Below are 20,430 nucleotides of genomic sequence, written 5' to 3'. Positions count from 1 at the left end.
TACTGTTTTACTGCGGGTGCACTCAATCCCCTTGTCCAGGTCATCAATAAAGATAATAAGCAGGACGGATCTCAGTCATCAACCCTAAGGGAACACTACTCATGATTTATCTCCATTCACAACCATATTTATATATATGTACAGAACTTTAGTATGTGTGTATTGGAAGACTTGAACTGTTCAGCATCTGAGGAATATAGAGGGTAAACCTAGGAAAAGTTCCTATTCTTTTTTTATATGCATACTGTTACCCATGTTTTCTTCCAGTGAGAAGCTTGCCTAGATAGCATAGGTAAGAAAACTTTCTTCAATAAGAAAACAGGTCATTTTGCACTCTTACAAAATTATATTATTTTTTTTTAATTGAATAGTATGTTGTCTTCTTTTTTTCCTAAGCCGATACTTTTCTTTTCAAAATAATATTCTGCCCTAAAATACAACATCTGTTCAGACAACCAACAATGTTGGCTGATGCCAGTAAGCTGTGATTAGGAAGGCTGGAAGGCTTTTTCTTAATACTGCCATCTGCTCTTCTTAGTGATGAGGTCATTCCTGTGAGATACCCTACATTTGCTTTTACAGTCATACTTTTCTGTTGTTCTGCATGGTTACCAATGCAGTTATTTATATTTATGACAAAAGGTGAAATCTCTGAGTTTGGTGTCACTCAAGGATACTTAAGATGCTGGTTCTTTGCACCTCTCATGACAGCTGAGAACAAGTAACAGACTTGCTCTGAGAGCTCAGTAAGCAGTATTTATTCAGTTAAAAGTAAGAAGAATAGGCCCAGTAGTAACTGAGCACAGTTATTTTAAAATGCTGCAGCAGGTTAAAGTTATTGCAAAGACTTCTCTCCTGTGTGGGGTAGTGCATCTGGCCTTCCTTGTTGTTGACAGCATTTTAAGTAAAAATCCTTTACCTCCTGGGGTATGAATTGTATAAAAGTGAATCAATTTATCTTGAAATCCTCAGTCTGTTCAGCAGTGTTCCTCTTTTTTTTGGTGACAATCCTATAATGTTCTTATTCTTAACTTGAAGTGACTAAAAGTGAACTGATCCTGATTTATAAGCTAATGCAGAACTGAAATCTCTTAAATGCATACTATCTGTCTGAAGCCTTCCCAGTGTGTGACAGAATACTGCAGCGTCTCTTCAGTTACTGTTGCTTGTCTCAAACAGAGACTGAGCTACTCATTGTATGAATATAGAACTTTAAAATTTTTTGATGTATATTAGTTTCTTCAATAGGCTTTTTCTTCTGCCTGGGAGAAAAGTGTATCTCATGCAAAGTTCTGTTCAGAAATGCCTCTCTTTACAAACAGAAGAGCAGGGATGCAGCTCCTGAGTTATGTCCTAGACAAGTTGAAGTTGATGTTGTAGGAATACTTTGCCAGTAACTCTTTGAAAACCAGGGCTTAAATGTGACATCAGTGTTACTGTAGGCTTCTGCTCTGGTGAGCTCTGGTGCTCAAGGGTAGGAAACCCTTCCTGTGCAATTTCGCACTTTCTGGTATCTCTGCCTGATGAAGCTTTAAAGTGCTGTGGTGAAACAAGGCAGAGCAGCCTGCCCTACAGCATGCAGTTGCATTCATTGTTTCTAGCTCTAGTTGCTAGTTCTTACAATTACAAAAGTGCCTTTTAAGCCCTAAATGCATCCATAGCGATGGCTACGCACAGGAGGCAGTCAGAGAACTTTCATAGCCTGGGATGGAGATGGAGGGACATGACACAACTAATGAGCTGAGAACTGAATTGATGTCGGATGCTGTAACCCCCGCTTCTTTGGCCTCAGCTTTCTGAACGGTTCTGTGCCTGAATGCAGGCAATGAAGTTAGTTTTCATATATGTTAAGGACAACATTAGTGTGTATAGTTACCCAGTGCCTGAAGCCAAAAACTTAGAATTTACTATTTTTGGTATTTGACAGGAAAGTAATAGAGGGATCAGATGTCCTTGTAATTTTTCATTCCATCAATGTCTGGAATGTTGTTATAGAGATGTTTCCCAAATTTGCTTGTCTGGAATAGTTTGAAGCTAAACTTAAGAAAATTAAGGGCCCAAAAGACTTTTAGAATGTTGTGGGAAAGCAAGGCATCAAGACGTTATTTTAAAATATGAAGTCCTGCATTCAATTTACAGATATAGCATTACACTGACGTTTGTTTTTTCTTATTATCTCATCAGCCATTTCATTTGCTCTCCTTTTCTGGACAGTCAGTTTCCGAGTGGTGTGTTGTGTTGTCAGCACTTTCTGTGCTAAGAATGATTGTTGATGTAGTACTGATGCAGTAAATCTGTGTTTAATCTGTGTCACAGTACATTTCACGTTGTTATCCATTGGGTAGAGCTTATTCAGAGTGCAGTTAGGTGCAACATCATCAGTTGGTCAGATACTCTTTATTTTTCTTTGTTTCTTTGGGAAAAGGAAGTCACTGTTTATAGTTTTAAACTGACTTAAAGAGAAACTTTCATAAAGATGTAGGCTTTTCGGCAAGTTGAGTGAGTGTCCTTTATTGGACAAAATGTAATGTTGCAAAATGTAAAAGCTTGTATCTGGAAACAAAAAATGGCAGACCGTGGTTTGGAACTCAGGCTTTGCTTGTAATGTAGGCTGGAGACTCAACCAGTAGAGCTGATTGGTCTGTTACTTTGATGCCTGTTGTATTGACTGGTCTCTAGAATGTGAGGTCTTCTGGCTTGAAACCAGTCGAGCTTGGCTGACAATTATGGAAGCTTCAGTTGTGATCGTCTAAATGTGAGTGGCTTTTATCTGCTAACTGAATCTCACTCCAAAATACTTGAGAGGTATACTGCAGTGGTCAGCAGGACAAGGAGCTCCTTGTTTAGTTTGTCTGAAAGGGCTTGCACAATACACTGACACACAAACAATACGGCATCACTGCTAGTGTGCATGTAGCATGTTCAATTGGAATTTATGTGAGGGTAGTTAGTAGTTGAGATAACTTAGTTATCACCTGTCTTCCAAAGCAGAAAATGTTTGTCACATTTGCATTTGACAAACATTAATTAACAGGGAGTTTTTTGATTGTTTTGTATGAGCAAAGGAGGTCTGTCTCTGTCACCTCGTGTGAACAGATTGGCTGAAAGAGGGTAAGGGTTCTGTTGTCTGAACTTGGTATTGTCCTTTGAAATCCACTGCATACATTAGAGATGTTTGTAGTTTTTTTTTTTAAACTCACTTTTCAAAATGAAGTTATTGGAGATTAAAAAATAATAATTATTGTACGCTGAACTTGAGAGCACTACATTTCTCCTTTGTTTTATTGGATCTTTGGCTTTGGTAGTGTGTGTATGGAGATGGTTTATCAACTTTAGACTCTTGCATACTGTTTTTTCTATGTAGAAATGTGTATATATAAAAATATGAATGTGTGCAAATGCATGCATATGTATCTTATGTACTTATGGTTTTCCTCATATGTGCTTTATCAAGTAAGCTAAACTTTACTGAAGGCAAATGGGAGATGATTTGAAAATGTTTTAAGACAATGCATTAAACCTTACTAACTTGTAAATTAAGTATTGCCTTGTGTTATGGATCTTCAGAACTTAGTTATTTTGCTTATCAGCTTTACAGCTATGAATGAAAACGTTTTCTTTTTATCAGGATGAAAATAATACAGAGAATGCTGTGAGTTCTTCAGATGCTCAGAAACAGGATTCTCCACCACCAAAGCCTCCACGGACCCGCAGGTACTTAATCATCATAATACAGTATTTTAAGCTCTCAGATTAACTTGCTTTGTATGTTAACAAGTAGAATCAAACTGCTGATACTACAAAGACTTTGTTTTTTTTCTATTTATAAACATATATATAATGAAAATAGAAGTCTGGTAATCAGCTCTGTAAACAGAAACCTTTGATATCTTTGTAAAGTCTGTGTTTGAATTTATCAGTCTTGCAATAATGAAATACAAGTAGACAAGTAAATAAGATTAGATGGATCTACTTGATCCACTTGATTATAGCAGCAATAAAGCACAGTACTGCAAAAAATTAAAACAGGAAAAAAAGCTAAAGGAGTGTTAGAACCCTCATTTTTGGAGGCGAAAGCATAATGGAAAGATTATGTGTGTATTGGATAAAACATTACCTCACAAACAGGGACTGTTAGTGACTAGGACACGCTAACCAAATTGTTTCACTTTGTAAGTGGAAAATTGGTCTCACCGGACCTTCCGTTCAACAGAAAAAAATAATAAAATCCACTCTAGTTTTTAAAGTATGTAGACTTTGGGAGAGTTAGATGTTGTCTGTCCATTTGCTTTTACCTTTACCTAAAATGGTACCTAACTTCTGAGCATGAGCTAAGAAGCTCTTGTGTACCTAGCTAGTACCTGAAAAGATGTGGGGGCCTTTGGCAGGTGATCCTGCCTGGTCTCAGTCTCTGTATCTCAGAGAGGTATTTGCAATAAGGTAACATTGGAAATAGTATTTGGTAATAATCATTAGTGATTAAATAAGAATTTAGTAGTTATTACGGTTAACTTAACTCATTAATTGTTACTTGAAGCAGAAGTTAGAGAAGATGACATTGAGAGATGAAAAAGAGTTGTAGCTTTCTGCAAACACAACAGTTTGTGCTGTGTAGATAACACCATTTAACCTTGTTTAGATTGAAGGTAATGTGATTGTATCTAATTATGTAGATACAGATTACAACAGTGAAGTCTTGTAATCTGTGTTAGTGGTGAGATCTTAACTCAGAGACTATTTAAGAAGATATGATTTTATCCAGTAGGTAATGCCCTTACTAGTTAATGTTTCCTGAAATAATTTTAGGTCACTACTTGCCATTTTTCTATAGTCATGTGATAATCGTGTATATAATTCATACCTAGGCATGCATCTGCTCTCTTATCTGCAGATCACTGTTCTTTACTGTACAGTTAAGTTAGTGTCTTTTCATCTCTGTCATAAAACCTGGTCTTTTTTGGGCTTTCTTCCATGAACTAATACTTTCCTATCTGCCAACAATGGCAGGAAGGTTGGTTTCTTGTAGGTGAATAGATGGAAGTGTTTAGCAAAGCTGCTGTCCTTTTAAAATGGAGATAATTTTTTTTTGAAAAACCATTAACTGCATCCTTCATGGAAGAAGCTCTGAGGAAACACTTTGTTTTCCAATAGTTGTGTGTACACAAAATACTTGCATCTATTTTCTTGATGTGGGAGATAATTTTACAAATCTATAGTATGATACTGTCTGTGGTCTGGAGGGTTTTATGTAGTATGAATGTAGTGGAATAGCTTAATACTTTTTTCCATGATAAGGACAGCAGTGGAAGACCTGAATTTAATCTTAGTATGAAATATGTAACTGTTAAACATGCGTTTCCATCCAGCTTGGATCTCAGGACTACATTTCATGGTATGGTGATGATTCTGACTCCTATTTGTTTTGATACACTTCAGCTTAATGTGTTGAATGAGGTCATGGCATCTTTTCTGTGGCACTTTCCAATGATTAACCACTATAAATTGTAGAATTTTTCCCAGGAAGGTTTTTCTTGCCTCTCCTCTTTTATTACCCCCACATGTAGTATCTTACTGTATTTTATACACAGGTTCTAGAATTGTATTGTCTTCTGACCTTTCATTTTATCACTTTGTAATGCTTTAGTGTAATTCATTTGCTACAAGACTTCTGAATATGGCTGGTTCCATTCACAGAATTTGCATTCAATGTTAACTTTTAAGCAAACAAAAAAAAAAAAAGAGACTATTACTCCTTGATTATTACTAAGGTAACCAGGAGCAGCTCATGCTTTTGAGAACATACATCAGCACCTTATTCTAGAGACTGCTTGGCTTTATAATTTGCAATTACTTGTGAAAATCACTTTGAAGCTTAAGTCTGTGTTCAATATTGCTTGAAAAGCATTCTTTCCCTCTTTGTGAGACTTGTCTAACTATTTTCAGTTGAAGGTGGGAAGAGTGCGTAACTAAATTTTGTCTTACATTTACAACCGTAGATAATCAAACTGCATATATATTTAATTTGCTATTTAAGACATATATTTACAGTTGGAGCTTTTGCTTTCAGTCCACAGGAGATAATTGGTACATCAGAATTTGGAGAGACGATGTGTTTAGCAAACAGTCTCTGAGCTATTTGTGTGTTCAGTAGTTCATTTTAAAATAACTGGGAGAAAAAAAAAAAGTTAATTTTAATCAGGTTGGCTGTGGAAAACTCTTGAATGTACACAGAAGGTAACACAATTTGAAAGAAATTGAGAAATTGAGGCATAAACACACAAAAGCTAACAACTCTGTAGTTCTGCAGCACACTGAAGACATACATGCTCTGAAGGAGAAAAAATATTAAAATATTATAGCTGTTTGACTTATCTTTCGGTTGTGCTTGCAGTTCTGTCTAATGACTAAATTTTACTCCCCAAAAATCTCCAGTAGGTGACTTCCTTATTTATTTCTCATGCATCCTCTATACATTATCTGTAGTACTGTTGATGATAATCTCCCCAAACTGCACTGTTCTTCCACATGGATAGCAGTGATTTAATGCTTAAGTTCTCTGACTTCTGCCTGCTTATGCAAAGTTTAATTTTCCTGTGTCATTTATGAGGGAGGATGTAGAGCCTTGGTATCTATTTTTAGTTGATCAGAGCGACAGTCCTTGACATCAGTCTCCTATCTGACAATAAAATCCTACATAATGCTTCACAAAATAGCCATGGATTGCTTGAAGTGTTTTTTTTTTTTTCTTTTGACCACTGACCAACTTTTATTTAAATCTGAACCCACATTGCCCTGCTTCTAATAATATAGCCCTTTTTCATTAGGGTTAGAAGGGCCCTAAATTAATGTTTAATGTTCTAAAAAATTAGAAAAACAGCACTCCTCCCAAGATTGTGTGTTATAATGACATGTATATAATCAAGTTGAAAGCATGTTAAATCTTTGTATCAGCCACTGCAATTTTAAACAAAATCTAGTATCAGAAAGTATTTTTCCTGTAATAAATCTTTTTTTGTCTTGCTACAAACTCCTTTTTTTTTTTTTTTTATATTACCAGTAATAGACTCCTGTGACTTCCAGGAGGAATAGATATATGCCTCAAATTTCTCACATTCTTTTAACTTTTTGCTTTAAAATGTTTTTTTTAATATTTTGGAGGCAAGTGCCAAACGTTTTGAAACAGGCAGTGTATTCAACCATTCCTCCTACCCCCATTTTGTGCTGTCAGTTACTTCAGCAAATAGCTGAATAATCTTATGCTCATAAACTTTTATCACAACTGTTCAAGTTCTGTTTCTTAAATAAGCCTTTGAGTAACTGTCTAGAAACATCCTCACAGTTGTCATATGCAGCTTCCCACCACTCAGTCCTTTGGCTGGGTCATAGCTTGGAGATGGCACCTGGTTCATGGTTTACCTGGCAGCTGAGGGGTCAGTCACTGCGTTTGAAGTATTTGGCAAGCAGGACTTGGCAGTAAGGTACTGTACTTGCTGTTCAGATTGTGGCAGTAAAAACAGGTGAAAAAGCTGTCTTGATTACTGAAGGAAAATCCCCAGATTGTTACTTCTGTGGAAGTACAGAGGTGGTAGAATTACCAGGCAGTCGGTAACAGTTCATACAAAGAGACGTTGTCAGGGTTGAGTTATGAGGAGGTTATCTATTTTTTAGTGTGCTGATTTGACAAGTGAACTGGAGAAATTCTTGCTTTAGTGCTATGTAAAAGCAATGCAGGGTTAACTTGTATCTAATACAGGAAAAGTATTTTCCAACGGTCTGTTGTCCTTCAGTTCATTGAATCTCTTCTGTCTCAATATCCACTTTCATGAGCTTTCCTGGAACTTTCAATCAAGCTATTTTTATTATACTGTCTTGTGTTTCCTGTTTTTGGGATCATGTTAGCTGTTGAGATAATTTTCTGCCTTTTGGGGGAGAAGTGTCTGTAGAGCACAGCTGTTGAAGGAAGTGCCCAAAGAAAGCATTATGCGTCAGACCATAATGCCCAACATTGTCTGGCAAGACTTTCAGAAATAGCTTCTGCTTAGTGAAGAGCTTTTAAAGGTATACTTATCCCAATATTTCTGCTTTCCATAAAGAAACAAAAGCATTATTTTTAATGCAGAGTGTGTGTAATAATAATCCTATGACGTTAGTAAAGTGGAAAAAATCTTGCATGCTCAGAGAAAGCCAGGAAGTCCCGAGTGACATCTATTTCCCTTAAGAAAGAAAGCTCCCAAACACCGGTCACCTAATTTTCAGAGTATGAATATTCTTCAATGTTAATATGATAAGGAATGATTTTTTCTTAATGGAGCATTTCCCATTTGATCACTCTATGTTCTCATTTCTGAGTAAAATAATTAGATTTAATAAATAACTTAAATGACTGTTAAGCAGCACATGAGGAGGATGACTAAACAGGGGTGTGAATTTGTGTTGCTGACTTGCATAGCACTGCTTTATCATCTGCTCTATGCATAACCTCAACAGGGCAGTTTGATACAAGAGAATCAAATGGAGAAGAGATGTCATTAAACAGTAATCAGTGAAGATCTTAACGAATTTTGAGTAGAATTATGAACTTGTGGTCTTGTCATATCTGATTTAATACTAATTTGTTAGTTAATTTTAATGATTAATGGTATATCTGTACCAGATAAGGACTTAGTTTTACTGATTGTAAATATAACAGTGGGTCAGGAAAATGAGGTCAGTGAGGGCAAACGTTGTTCAGTCGGAGGATTTAGTGGTGATTATTTAAAAGAATCATAGTTGGTAAAAAGGGAGCATGTAACCATTTCCGTGTGTGAGCTCTCCCTTCTGGCATAGGAGGGGGAAAACTGAAGGGAAATTTTCCTGTTGTCTTAGTGTGTATTAAGTTGGAGTAAGACTTTTCTTGTTCAACTTTGCTAACTCAGACAAAGAACTTATTTCCTAACTCATTCATTTTTGAAGAACAATAAAACAGCAAAACGGTTCCCAAAGTTGTTTTTATGTGCTTTGTGTTGCTTCTATCTTAATGTAAAGTGAGATGGTGGTATATGGTCACTTGAAAAGGAGAAGCTATTTGAGGCCCAACCCTGTATGATCAGGCAGAGAATGGAAGAAAGTAACTGAGATGGCTGCAGGAGTTGGGTTTGGGGATTTCCAAATACAAAGATAGTAATTTCAGAGAGAGTTTGGAAGCTGGAGACTTGCAGCGTTTCGGTGGGCGGAGATACAGATAAATGAAAATCCAAACAATTCTCTCTTCAGTTTGGAATCCCTTGTATGAGGGTTTTGGTTATCCATTTCATACTGCTGTATCCTAAGAAAATGCTAAGAAAATCACAAGGATTAAATTCAAGCTATAGTCTGCCCTGGACCAGGTAAACTTTTGGAATTGCAGAATATCCAAGTGGGGTAGCAATCTGCTGTTTTTTACATAGCTCCTCATAGTCTCAGCAATTTGCTCTGGTTAAATCCTTCTTAGACCTTTTTTGCAAGTTGGGGAGTTAATAGTATTGCTTTGATTTTTATTTGTGGCATGTAGGCAGATGATGAAAGCCTGCCTGATATCTTTCACTTGTGTATAGACTGTCAAGAATCATTGTGCGATGCTGTGATCTCTAGCCCTATTCACTACAACTCTTACAAGCAAGTGCACTGTGTTTTTAGTAGAAACAGTGTGTTTGATGCTTTTTAAGTGAGACAAAAGAGGCATGTCTTTGGGCAAGAGGTAGCAGTTCGGTTTTATAGCTGTTGAGGTTTTCTGATTGTCCTCTGTGCTTTCCAGTAACCTTTCTGAAAATGCAATTAAGATTTCTGAATCATTCTTGCTTCTTGTTTTGCTGGCAGACAAAGATAGACTGATGTAAGTGAGCAGTGTGAGAATAAACCTCACCATAAATTACTGGGTAATGTGCTGAAAGGATAATGAATGTAACTTGGAGCCTTATGATTCCCATATAAGCCTTTTACCTACCTTTTTAATGAATACTTTCTTAACCTTGGCTCAGGAGGTAAATATCCTTTGGCCCATGGAGCTGACACTCGCCTGCTTTCTCTCAAGTGAGGGGGAAAAAAAAAAAAGCTTTTTCAGTTTTCTGATTACAAACTCCAGAGGCTTGGTTTCTTTGTTAATTGATGGCACGTCATGAAATTTTTCTCTTCTGCAAAATCTGTCGAGTCTCATCCTTCATCAGTGGGTTAGCACTGTATGATTGACTGCTACTGAGAGGATGGCAGCTTCATGTCAACACCCTGGATGCACAAGGTCTGGGCAATGTAATCTGCCGATCATCTGCTGGTCTTTACAGTGTGAGATTTGTTACTGGCACACCTTCCAGGTCTGTTAGATGTGTTAATGTTCTTTCAAGTTTTCCACAACTGCAAATGCTGTCAGACAGACAGGTCTGTCATCTAGCAAGCTAGGAGGAGCTTTTGCCTTTTTGAAGGCCTCTGCTTTTTGTCTTCAGCTTTGTTAATAGAAGTATATTTCACAGAAGTAATGCGATGGGTTTCTTTGAATGGGTTCAGTTCTACAAGGTATTGGAATACAAAAGGAAGCCTAAGGTCTAGAAGTAACCTTTCAAGAGAAAAGAATATTCTGTGATAACCTTGCCTGCAAGAGAAGGTTCTAGGGCTCCTGCTGCAGAGCTGGGTTTGGGTGATTTGTAGTTATCTCAAAAAAACTTAAGATGTATGGGGTTTAACTGATTGTGGATTTACTCAAGGTTACCCTGATACTGGGACCACCTGAACCAGTCAATAAAGAACTCTGGGAACAACCTGTCTAGCACAGGGGGCTGGGAGCATCTGTCTTCTACTTATCACTGTCCTGGACATTGTACTGGCTTGTGTCTCTGCACTAGTGTACTACTTTCTCATGAAGATGAATGTCTTTGTCAGCATTGGGCCGATTCCTCAGTCTGAGCATGTGGCCAAATTGAAGTCCTTTGCAAACCTTTGTTCATCTTGTTTTGATTATATCTACCTGGATCGAAGCCGTTGTTTCTTTAAAGTACTTAATTATTTTTCTGTTCTTTTCCCTCATTTGCTTTGCTTATGTGATGAAAGGAAATATTTTTAAAGGCTCTGAAATGAAAATGATTCCTATTTGTAGACAGGATCTTAGTTGTGCAAAATATTTGATAGTAAATATCTGTGTATAGTGTGAAAGTCAATTGACTGTATGCCTGTAGAGCTTCTCCTTCGAAAAAGCTGAAAGTGAGCTGCAATAATTGCCAGTGATCTTGCTAATATGCACTATAATTTGAATGATACTCTACTGTGAATGTTTTTATAGTGCTTCCCTCATGTCAATTAAATTTGATCTGCATTGTTAGCCTTGCATCTATGGTGAAACAATTAAATACACAAATATAGTGAAATCCTTCTGGACTTACGAAGGAAAATAAAGAAAGATGTTTGGTATTGGACAAGCTGTATTCTAGCTCATATAAGATCTTTTAAAGAATTTTTTCCTAGCTTTATTGAAAATTATATTCTGTACACTGAATTCCTTTGAGCTACTACTTAAATAAGAAAGCCAAGAGTACTGGAATGCTGCCGCAAGAGGGCCTGGCGGACAGATCTCTGAAGGAATGCTTCTGGGAAAGGATGTGAGCAATCTTTAAAGAATCAGTGAGGATTAGCTTTAGCCTGAATTTATACCCTGTTATACTGAAAAACTTTTAGTGTGTGTTGACATAATTCTTGCCTGGTCCATTAGTCATATGTTATAAATGCCATTTGTATGCAGTGGAAGTGCTTCTGGGAGTTCAGTATTGGTATCAAAGCATTACTGTGGCAGAGACAGGTGGTTATCTAAAATGTTATCAAAATACAGGAAACTTACATCATTGTTTCTTGCAGTTGCCTTGTAGAAGGAGATGCTAAAGAGGAAATATTGCAGCCTCCGGAGCCTCAGCCAGTACCACCTATCTTAACACCATCTCCTCCATCAGCCTATCCGACAGTTACTACGGTGTGGCAGGACAATGACAGATACCATCCAAAGCCAGTTTTGCACATGGTCTCATCAGAGCATTCAACAGACCTCAATGAGAATTATAATAAAACCACAGAACTTTCAGGAAAGAGTGAACCCAGTGAACGTATGGAGAAAAGGCTGGAGCGCAACTTGAGCTTTGAAATCAGGAAAGTACCTCTTCAGGAAGGCCCACGAAGCTTTGATGGGAACTCCCTGTTGAACAGGGGACATGCAATTAAAGTTAAGCCCGCGTCATCCTCTGTCATTGATAAGAACTTGAAGTCACAGGAGCAGGTTTCAGGGGATTCATTTGTGGATGCTTCTAAAAACTCATGTATGGAATGCAGCGTGCCACAGTCTAACACAGCCTTAATACCTTCACCAGAAAGTCTGCAGGGCCAGCAGGTTTCTGATGCTCCACCAAGACCAGATCGTCTGCCTCTAACAGAAAAGGGACATGCCAGGTGGTCGCTGCACGGGCCTGAAAATGCACTGCGTACATCAGTGTCTGAAGAGGTGTCTTCAGATGGCTTATGTCACGGGGTTAATGCTCTCTCTCTAGTATCGAACACCACAGTTGAACTTCCTTCCAGTGATAAAGGTGATCATAGTGCTATTTCTCTTCGAGCACCCCTCTGTTTTACTAATCCTCTTCATTCAGATGATTCTGACACAGATGAAATGAACTTTGACGGAGCCATGAGCAGAAGTGCATCTAATATTTCAACCGCAAGTGCCACTGTTTCTGCTGCCACTACTACCGAAAACATTTCTGCCAGAAAAGTATTGCCAATGTCAATTGCTAGGCAAGACTCAGCTGCTGTAATGTGTTCTGAAGATGGCAAAGGTATGTGTTACTGTGTTTCAGAAGTGCTAGTCTTTATCCTGGTTACATCTGTAGAACGGGGCTACTTTCTTTACAGTGCAGATTTTTAAATGGGAATTTAAATGGCGTAGCGTGGCAGCTTTGTAAAGGATGTAACTCTTCCTCAGTTTTTCATGAGAGCTGTGTCTGTTAGATTATAGGAACTACAGACCTCACTAACCTGCTTCAAAAGCATTACTGCATAGTTAATTGCTGGTTTCTGTTACTGGTTGCCACATTTTTTCCTCGTGTTAGAATTTTACTTTTTTGATTTTTTTGCTGCTTTGGTTTTAGTGGGAATATCTATAACAGTGCCAGCTTTGGGTAGCTGAAGTATGGTGTGTGTGAAATTCCTGTAGAAATTTGTGCTTATTGGTGGATGTGCTGATCTTAAAAATGTAGGTGCATTTTCTTCCACTGTAGCAGTCTTGGAAGTTGCTCTGATTTGGCTGTTGTGTTTTCATAGCATTGTAAATATTTAGCCCTACTTTCCTCCTCTTCTGTCTGTGGCCAGGAAGACACAAAGTAACAATCCTGTTCATGTGAAATCAATCCAAGTTCTGCTTCAGTAATGATTTTAACCAATGAACTCAGCAATGCTTTGAAAATCTTACTGCTTTTTGGAAATTGTTTGAGCAAAGAAAGTTTGTACAAAATGAGGCAAGAACAGTTCTGCAGAGTGCCAGCATGCTTCATTAAAGGTAAAAGGGTCCTAAAATGTCCAGCTTTGGTTTTCAGTCAGGCTGGCACACTTAAATCACGTGGAGGACATAACTGGGAAGAAAATTAGGCCTCAGAAACTGACAGTGCAAAGTCCAAGAAAGGAAATGGTAAAACTGTGCAGCTGGAAGGTGATAGTGCTTCTCTGTGTAGATCAGACTTTTGCACTAGGCAGTCCTTACAGTGATGCCCTTGCTTCAGGACTGTGTACACCTTGTGCCTTTTTCTCTGGCAAGAATGAGTTCAGTTGATGATGCAGCCAGCTGCTTCAAAGCTCACATATTCAGAAAGGTGAATTATTTCCAACTTTAAAAACTCCATAGATTCTGTAATTGTTATTTATACACATAAAACAAAACAAGCATATAAATGTACCTGCAGTTCTTAACCCTGAGGTACATAAAAATTGTTCTACAGAGCAAAGGCAGAGAACTTTGTCGTAGTTTCTTTAACATTTAAATAAGCAGTCCTTCTCAAATAGCATGCAGGTCCTCCAAAACCAAGTTATTGTGGCAGTACTGACTTTTTTTCCTTATTGCCCAAGCCAGTCACTATTTATCACTGTTTGAACACTTATTTCCATACATATCTCTTCATGTAGATGCGTTAAGAACACAACACACAAATGTAAAATAAGATGTCAGAAGTAGGATGAAGAATGGGAGAAACACAGCATCTTTTTCTGTGTAACCGCATATGACAATTACTCTGAAATAACAGTACAGCCTTGGTGCTGGTATGTTGCTGAATTCATAGGAATGACATAATTTTGTTTTACTCAATTTTTACTGTTTGTTACTTGTTTTTCAGAGTCAGTCTGCTCCTTTTTGTGTTATATGGAACTATTATTGAGCGCTTCTCATTTTAGCTTAGGGTCGTCTCTCATATCAAAAGATTGACTTCAGAAATGTGTTGTTTAATTTAACTAAATGTCTTAACTAAATTTCATTTAGATGCTGATAATAGTGAAGACTCTTCTCCCCCACTCCCAGAAAGAACACCGGAATCATTTGTATTAGCAAGTGAACCAAGTGAGTTTTTTATGAGCTGTGATAGTTGTGGGGAAAGTGTTGTACTTGGATGCTGCTGCTTTTCGGTTAGTTTTGAGGTGTTAGAGCAAATTGTAAAATGGAATGAAATCTAGTAAATTTAGTTGATTATTTTGAACTTGCCTGATAATTTCAAGCACTTGAACGCAGTCAAATTACTTCTCAACTTCAGACCAAATGGTGTGCTACTTAAGTATGCTGGAGATGTCAGCATTGGTTCTAGTGGAGCTGGTTTTCAGTTTGAACTGTATGGAAATAAAGTAGTTTTTCCATTTGGAGAATTCCTTTGATATTTTACATGGCATTGCTACTGCAGGAAAACACAGGACTTCCTTTGCCCAGAATGAGATTAGCAGCAGAAAATGGAGAGGAAAGAACAAAAGATAATGACATTCCGTAATGCAGTGCCTGTGGTGAACAAGTCCTGTTATGCTAAATACAGTTTGCTATTTGCCTGAAGCTGCAAGAGAAAAATGATACTTACAAACTTGCTGATATCTTTGCTTTTCACTCATCAAACTAGCAGCTGCAGAGAATTAAAAAGATAAATGAAAATTAAGTCACAAAACAGAATCATGTTTGGTATCTTACAAACAACCAAGAAGAAAAACATAAAAAGCCTGGGGTAGAGTAGTTTTTTACTCGGGTTTTGGGCTGTTATCACTGTGCAGAACTTCCAGAAACATGTTTGAAGAAGATAATGCAGGTATTTTCAGCATAAAAATAGCAGTGCAGTAAGTGTGTAACAATGTACAGTAAGTATAGCTGATTGAGTCAAAGGGATCCTTTTGTTCGATATGTTGTGGTAGGAAAATACATAATTTTAAGATTTCTGTAAGAACACAAGAAATACATATCTCCTCAGGTCTGAAGCCACTAAAAGTACTTCAGTTTTGATTGTGTTTTTTCATTATTTCAGCAAAAGCTGATAATGGTGCCCTTGTGTGGGGCTATTTTTCTGCTTACTGTACGTTTTTCAGATCTATTATTGCTGAGTAAAATTTTAAAAACACTACTGAAAAATTCTTGTATTGGGTAGGAACCCCTAAAGATACAAAGTTTAAATAGAAAATGCAGTCCTGTGTTTGGCTTCTGCTGTCGAGCCTTCCTGGAACTTGAAAACCCTTCTTGAAGAGAGTTTCAGGTTGTACAAGCTTTTGATTAGAATAAGTTGCTTTAAATCACATTTCTAATGCTGTGTTCTAATGCTTCACCATGCAGAGGATTCAAGTATGAAGATTTTCATGTAATTCTTCCTAGGCACACCCTTACCGAAGTCAGCTATGATTGCACAGTCTGAGTGGAGCACATTGCGTGATCAGCATCTCCCTGAACAAACAATCTATACGGTAAGCAAAGGAGATGAGTCTGTACTAATTATTTGTTTTTAGTTTGGTTTGGAGCTACAGTGAAAAAGCAAAATGCATACAAAAAAACTTAGGGCTGTTGAGCATCTGCAAGCCAGCTGATTGTGCCCTGCCTTAGCTGCTGAATTGATGTGTGAAGAACGAGCTTCCAAGAAAACTGTTTTTCAAAGTCCAGCAATGTCATCATTAATATGCCTTAAACTACACCTTCTAGAATGTAAATAAACTGCTTTTACAGGGCTTGCTCCTGCCCTTATTCAATCATAGCACAATTTGAACTGGAAGGGAATTGCTGTTTCTAATTGGATTTCCTGCACAAAGTATGTGTCAGACCAGGGCTTTATCCAGTTGAGTCTTGAAAACTTCCAAAAACAGAGAGCTCGTAAAATGTGGACAACCAGCTTCATTGCATGAAGGTTTTATTGTATCTATATTTATTTTTAAGCCATCCCTTCTCTAACCACTGAATTTCAGTATTCACATCAATCTACTAGTTGCTCAAAGTCAGTCAGTGTAAGCAAACACTCGGTAAAAATTTACAAATTTACACAAATTCTCTTTGCATTTCTGCCTTTTTCTACACCTCCCCCGAAGACGATTTACTGCTGCCTTTGCACACTATTTAAAAGATTGCCAAAAAAGCAGATGTGAATTTCCAGGAACTTTAGTTTGAGAGAAAAACTATTCAAGTTTGCAAACAGTCTGTGATGTGATCCCTTCAGATTTTTATGAAATTTTAAGTGTGGTCCTGATAATAAAGTGTTAATTAGCTACTGTAACATTTTTTGTGTTATACCGAGTCTTTAGTGCAGGAATAAGCAGATATTCTCACAGATGTTGTGTATTCTTTGAGGATATTTTCATCTTAAACTCCTTTTGTCTTCAAACTAATAAAAAGCATTTAATAATACTATTGTAAATATTTCTTGTTCACAGGGTTTGAAAACAACTTCACCTGTGCTACCTGGTAAGTGATGGAAAAGGTTGTGGCCATTTTCATTGTTTTTTTTCTTCAATATGAAAAAGAATGCTTTTTCCACTTACCAATTTGTCTAGCAACCCTGTAAGAAGAGACAGTTCAAGTAACTCTGGCATTTGAACTGATAGAATGCATTGGGTATATATTTATTAGAAGATCAGAAAGTAACAATTTTTTCTTCTGGAAATGCAAATATTTCATGCTCTAACTTTGGAAAAGAAACATGATTGCTTCAAAAGCCATTTCCAGCCCACAGTGCTTCTGTTTCCTCAGCACGTCTCTAGAAATGATGGTAGGCCTGCAACAAATGAATCTCTCACTTCAAAATGCATATTTTCTACCCCCAAAAATGTTTAGGCCTTGACTTGGCTCATCAAGTATTTTAGGCATATTTTCAAAACAATTTTCAATTGGCATTTCTGAAAGAGCTGTCTGTTCCTTGAACTTACTACCTGCTTTCTCAGGAAACACTATGTCACATTGAAAAAGTAATATGCTTTTGGTATGCTAAAATAATTAAGACCAAAATTACTGATTTTTCATCTTTGTTAAAAATGTCTTTATTAAGCTAAACTAAAACCTTCCTGTGTTATTGCAGTAGTAATTGTGGAAGCTTGTAAATTTATTTCATGTTTACTAAACTGTAGAGTAGCAGGTGTGTGTCTGTGTGTGCATTGCATAATTAGCAAGGCATTGCAGTTTTGATCTTCTGAAAAGGTTTCAGTAAGGAGAGCAGTCCATCAGCTGTTGTTCAGTAGTGCAGCAACCTGATCAAACAAACGGCTTCAGCTGCAATCTTGGTTGATCTGCCACACACCTTCTGTGCATGCTTGGATGGGCTGTTACAGTCCCCATTTGGGCTTGTGTTAAATGCTTGGTAGAGCTCATTTTAAACAGTGGAATAGTGTTCCAAAATATTACAGATTTGCTAATAGGTGATAATGGAATACATAGTTACTTAATGTGTCCTTAAGCACCTGCCATTTAGAAATGATGTGGACAGATGAGTTTGTATTGATGTACTAAATGGTACTTTGTGACCTCTGGGGGTTTTAGATATCCTTTCAAACTTCCTTAAAAGGAAATTTTGTATTTGGTAAGCAGGGATGTGTCACTGGAATTGCTGAGCATCTGCATGTGAGCAATTTTGAATTGTTTTTAAGAAAAATGTGCTGTTTAATCCTTATTTTTGTAAACAGTATTTGATGCACTTAATGTTCCAAACTGAGCTGTAGTTAAAAATAGCACCAAGTTCTGCCTGAATGAGCACTGCATTCAAGGAGTGTGTCTTTGTTTTCCAGGTCGTCCTGAAATAAGCAACAAAACACCAACGGATGTTTTACCTCAGATTTCTTTTTCTGGTTCCAGTGATCCAAGAGGTCAAATTTCAGATCTTCCCGCAGAAATAACAGATATTGGTAATTGGAATTCATTCAAAGCTAACCACTTGATATTTGAAATAGAAGATTTCATTAACAGTACTGGTTTGGATAGCTGCTGCTGCCTTCCTCCAATTTAGCAGTGGGCAAAACCCAACTAAATAAGCTGGCCCTGTCTCATCAGTGTCACTAACACTTTTACCCAGAGTGAGAAATGTGGGTGTTCTTGGGCATTAATCACTTTTTTTTTTAATGAGGGTTAGGATACGGTTGGACTTGATGATCTTTAAGGTCTTTTCTAACCTGAGGAGTTCTATGATTCTATGATATAACCTCTGTAGAGCATTGGAAGCTTTCAGAAATAACATTGGGAAAAACTGCTTTGGTACTCAGGAGGAAGAGTATCAGTAAATAATAACAAAGGCTGGAATACTGTATGTACTGATACGTGCCTTCCAAATGAGGTTTAAATAGTGACATACAGACACGGGCAATTTGTATATAATTGCATTTTCGATAGCTTTAGTGCCTTTAGAGTTCTTGATACCAGAAGGCAGCCTTCTTAGCCCTGAGAATATAGCTGTTATGTAGGAGCTGGAGCACATCTTACAGTGGTCCTTCTGACTGCTGCCAACATTTGTGAGGTGGTGTTGCCTAAGTGCACAGCAGTATTAAACACGTATGTTTCTTTAGGTTTTGGTAACCGCTGCGGAAAGCCCAGAGGACCAAGAGAGCCACCTTCAGAATGGACATGATCCAAGACTTATGGACATACTATCAATAAATTATACTGGAAAACTCAAGTGCCACTGAACTAGAAAAATAGTATTCCACTCTTCTGGGGGGCAACTAACACAGAGCAGTGTAGATCTAACTACCAAATGGTACACCTTTACAGTACATCCCACGCAAAACCTTAAACATTGTTCACAACAGTGGATTCCAGTATTACAACTTAACTTTTTGCTGGGGCCATCTACCTGCCTTATTACACTTAGGAGAAAGTATTACATATGATTTATTTTGTAACTTCAAGTATTATTGCCTTAATGTCTTTTAACCCTGTTACACGCTGCTTGTAGACATATGTTAATATAGTAATACTTCGGACAGATTGTGTTATGGACTACTTTTTGCTAACGTTTGATTACCGTGTATGCATTATTTTGTATATGTACAGGGCAAGTAAGTATATAATTTGATAAAGTTGCAATCATAAAATATTAACAGAAGATGTAAGAAATCTCTGCATGATCTAAATTTTTGTGTACCTTATTTGTAAATTATTTGCCCTGAAGTTTTAGAAAATAGTTTCTGGGGTTTGTTTTTTTTTTTTTACAGAATTGCTGGACACACACAGCCAGAATTGCAGGTTAGCAGAGATAAAGATTGTAATACATTTTGTAAATTGTAAGCAAAAGGTTATTTTTATATTATATACTGTTTAATTGTCAGACCTGATTTGTTCTGGTTTTCATCTAGTCACAGAGATTCAGTAAGTGCCTTGGAACAATATTGAATTCTCTTAGCCTGTGTATGTTACTTCAGTGTTTTGAGTTCATCTGGAATTAGATGATTGAAAATATTTGTATGTTTCTAGTATATTTGTCCTGCCAGTAAAAGAGAAACCATTCTACATCTTCAACACTCCTTAGTTTTCATTTTAATGTTTCATCAGTTGCAATTTGTAGAAAATTCATCTCTGTCAACTTTCTGTAGAATAGTTTTACAATTTGAATGTGGTGTGTTTCTAATTTGGGGAAAACCAGAACACACTGGTGAAAGGACTGTTAAATACCACTGTCTTCTCTCCCAATGGTAAGTACCATTCTCGTTGTTCGGAGACTCTGTATGTAAGCAAAAACTTTATATGAAGGTTCAAGTAGAGCCCTTGCAGCTACACTGTATCTTGGCAGTATGTTACATCGAGAGTTAATCCTTATAAGGATTCCTTAAACTTTTCTGTAATAGAATCTTTAAATTAAAGAAAGTAAAAATTGCAGTATGGGTGTTTTTACTCTTAAGAAAACAACTATATTCAGAAGCAGTGTAAAATAGATGGAAGGGTGGCAGCCTGGCTTAGCTTATAGCTTTTGTATG

General features: G+C 37.2%; 1 protein-coding gene across 1 annotated transcript in view; it reads left to right on the top strand.

Annotated features, from left to right (window-relative positions):
* Positions 1 to 19,975, top strand: part of PTPN12 (protein tyrosine phosphatase non-receptor type 12) — a 33,082-nt gene extending 13,107 nt beyond the window's left edge. The window contains exons 8-14 of the mRNA XM_010728841.3: positions 3,629 to 3,714; positions 11,854 to 12,818; positions 14,510 to 14,587; positions 15,866 to 15,954; positions 16,909 to 16,939; positions 18,253 to 18,369; positions 19,024 to 19,975. Of these exons, the coding sequence (XP_010727143.1) occupies positions 3,629 to 3,714; positions 11,854 to 12,818; positions 14,510 to 14,587; positions 15,866 to 15,954; positions 16,909 to 16,939; positions 18,253 to 18,369; positions 19,024 to 19,085 (1,428 nt within the window). The 3' untranslated portion in view covers positions 19,086 to 19,975. The remainder of the gene's footprint in view (positions 1 to 3,628; positions 3,715 to 11,853; positions 12,819 to 14,509; positions 14,588 to 15,865; positions 15,955 to 16,908; positions 16,940 to 18,252; positions 18,370 to 19,023) is intronic.
* The last annotated feature ends 455 nt before the right edge of the window (positions 19,976 to 20,430 follow it).

Source organism: Meleagris gallopavo, chromosome 1, assembly GCF_000146605.3.
Source record: "Meleagris gallopavo isolate NT-WF06-2002-E0010 breed Aviagen turkey brand Nicholas breeding stock chromosome 1, Turkey_5.1, whole genome shotgun sequence".
NCBI classification, from domain to species: Eukaryota; Metazoa; Chordata; class Aves; order Galliformes; family Phasianidae; genus Meleagris; species Meleagris gallopavo.
The sequence above is the reverse complement of the archived record's forward strand: the minus strand, read 5'-3'. Positions and strand labels throughout refer to the sequence as shown.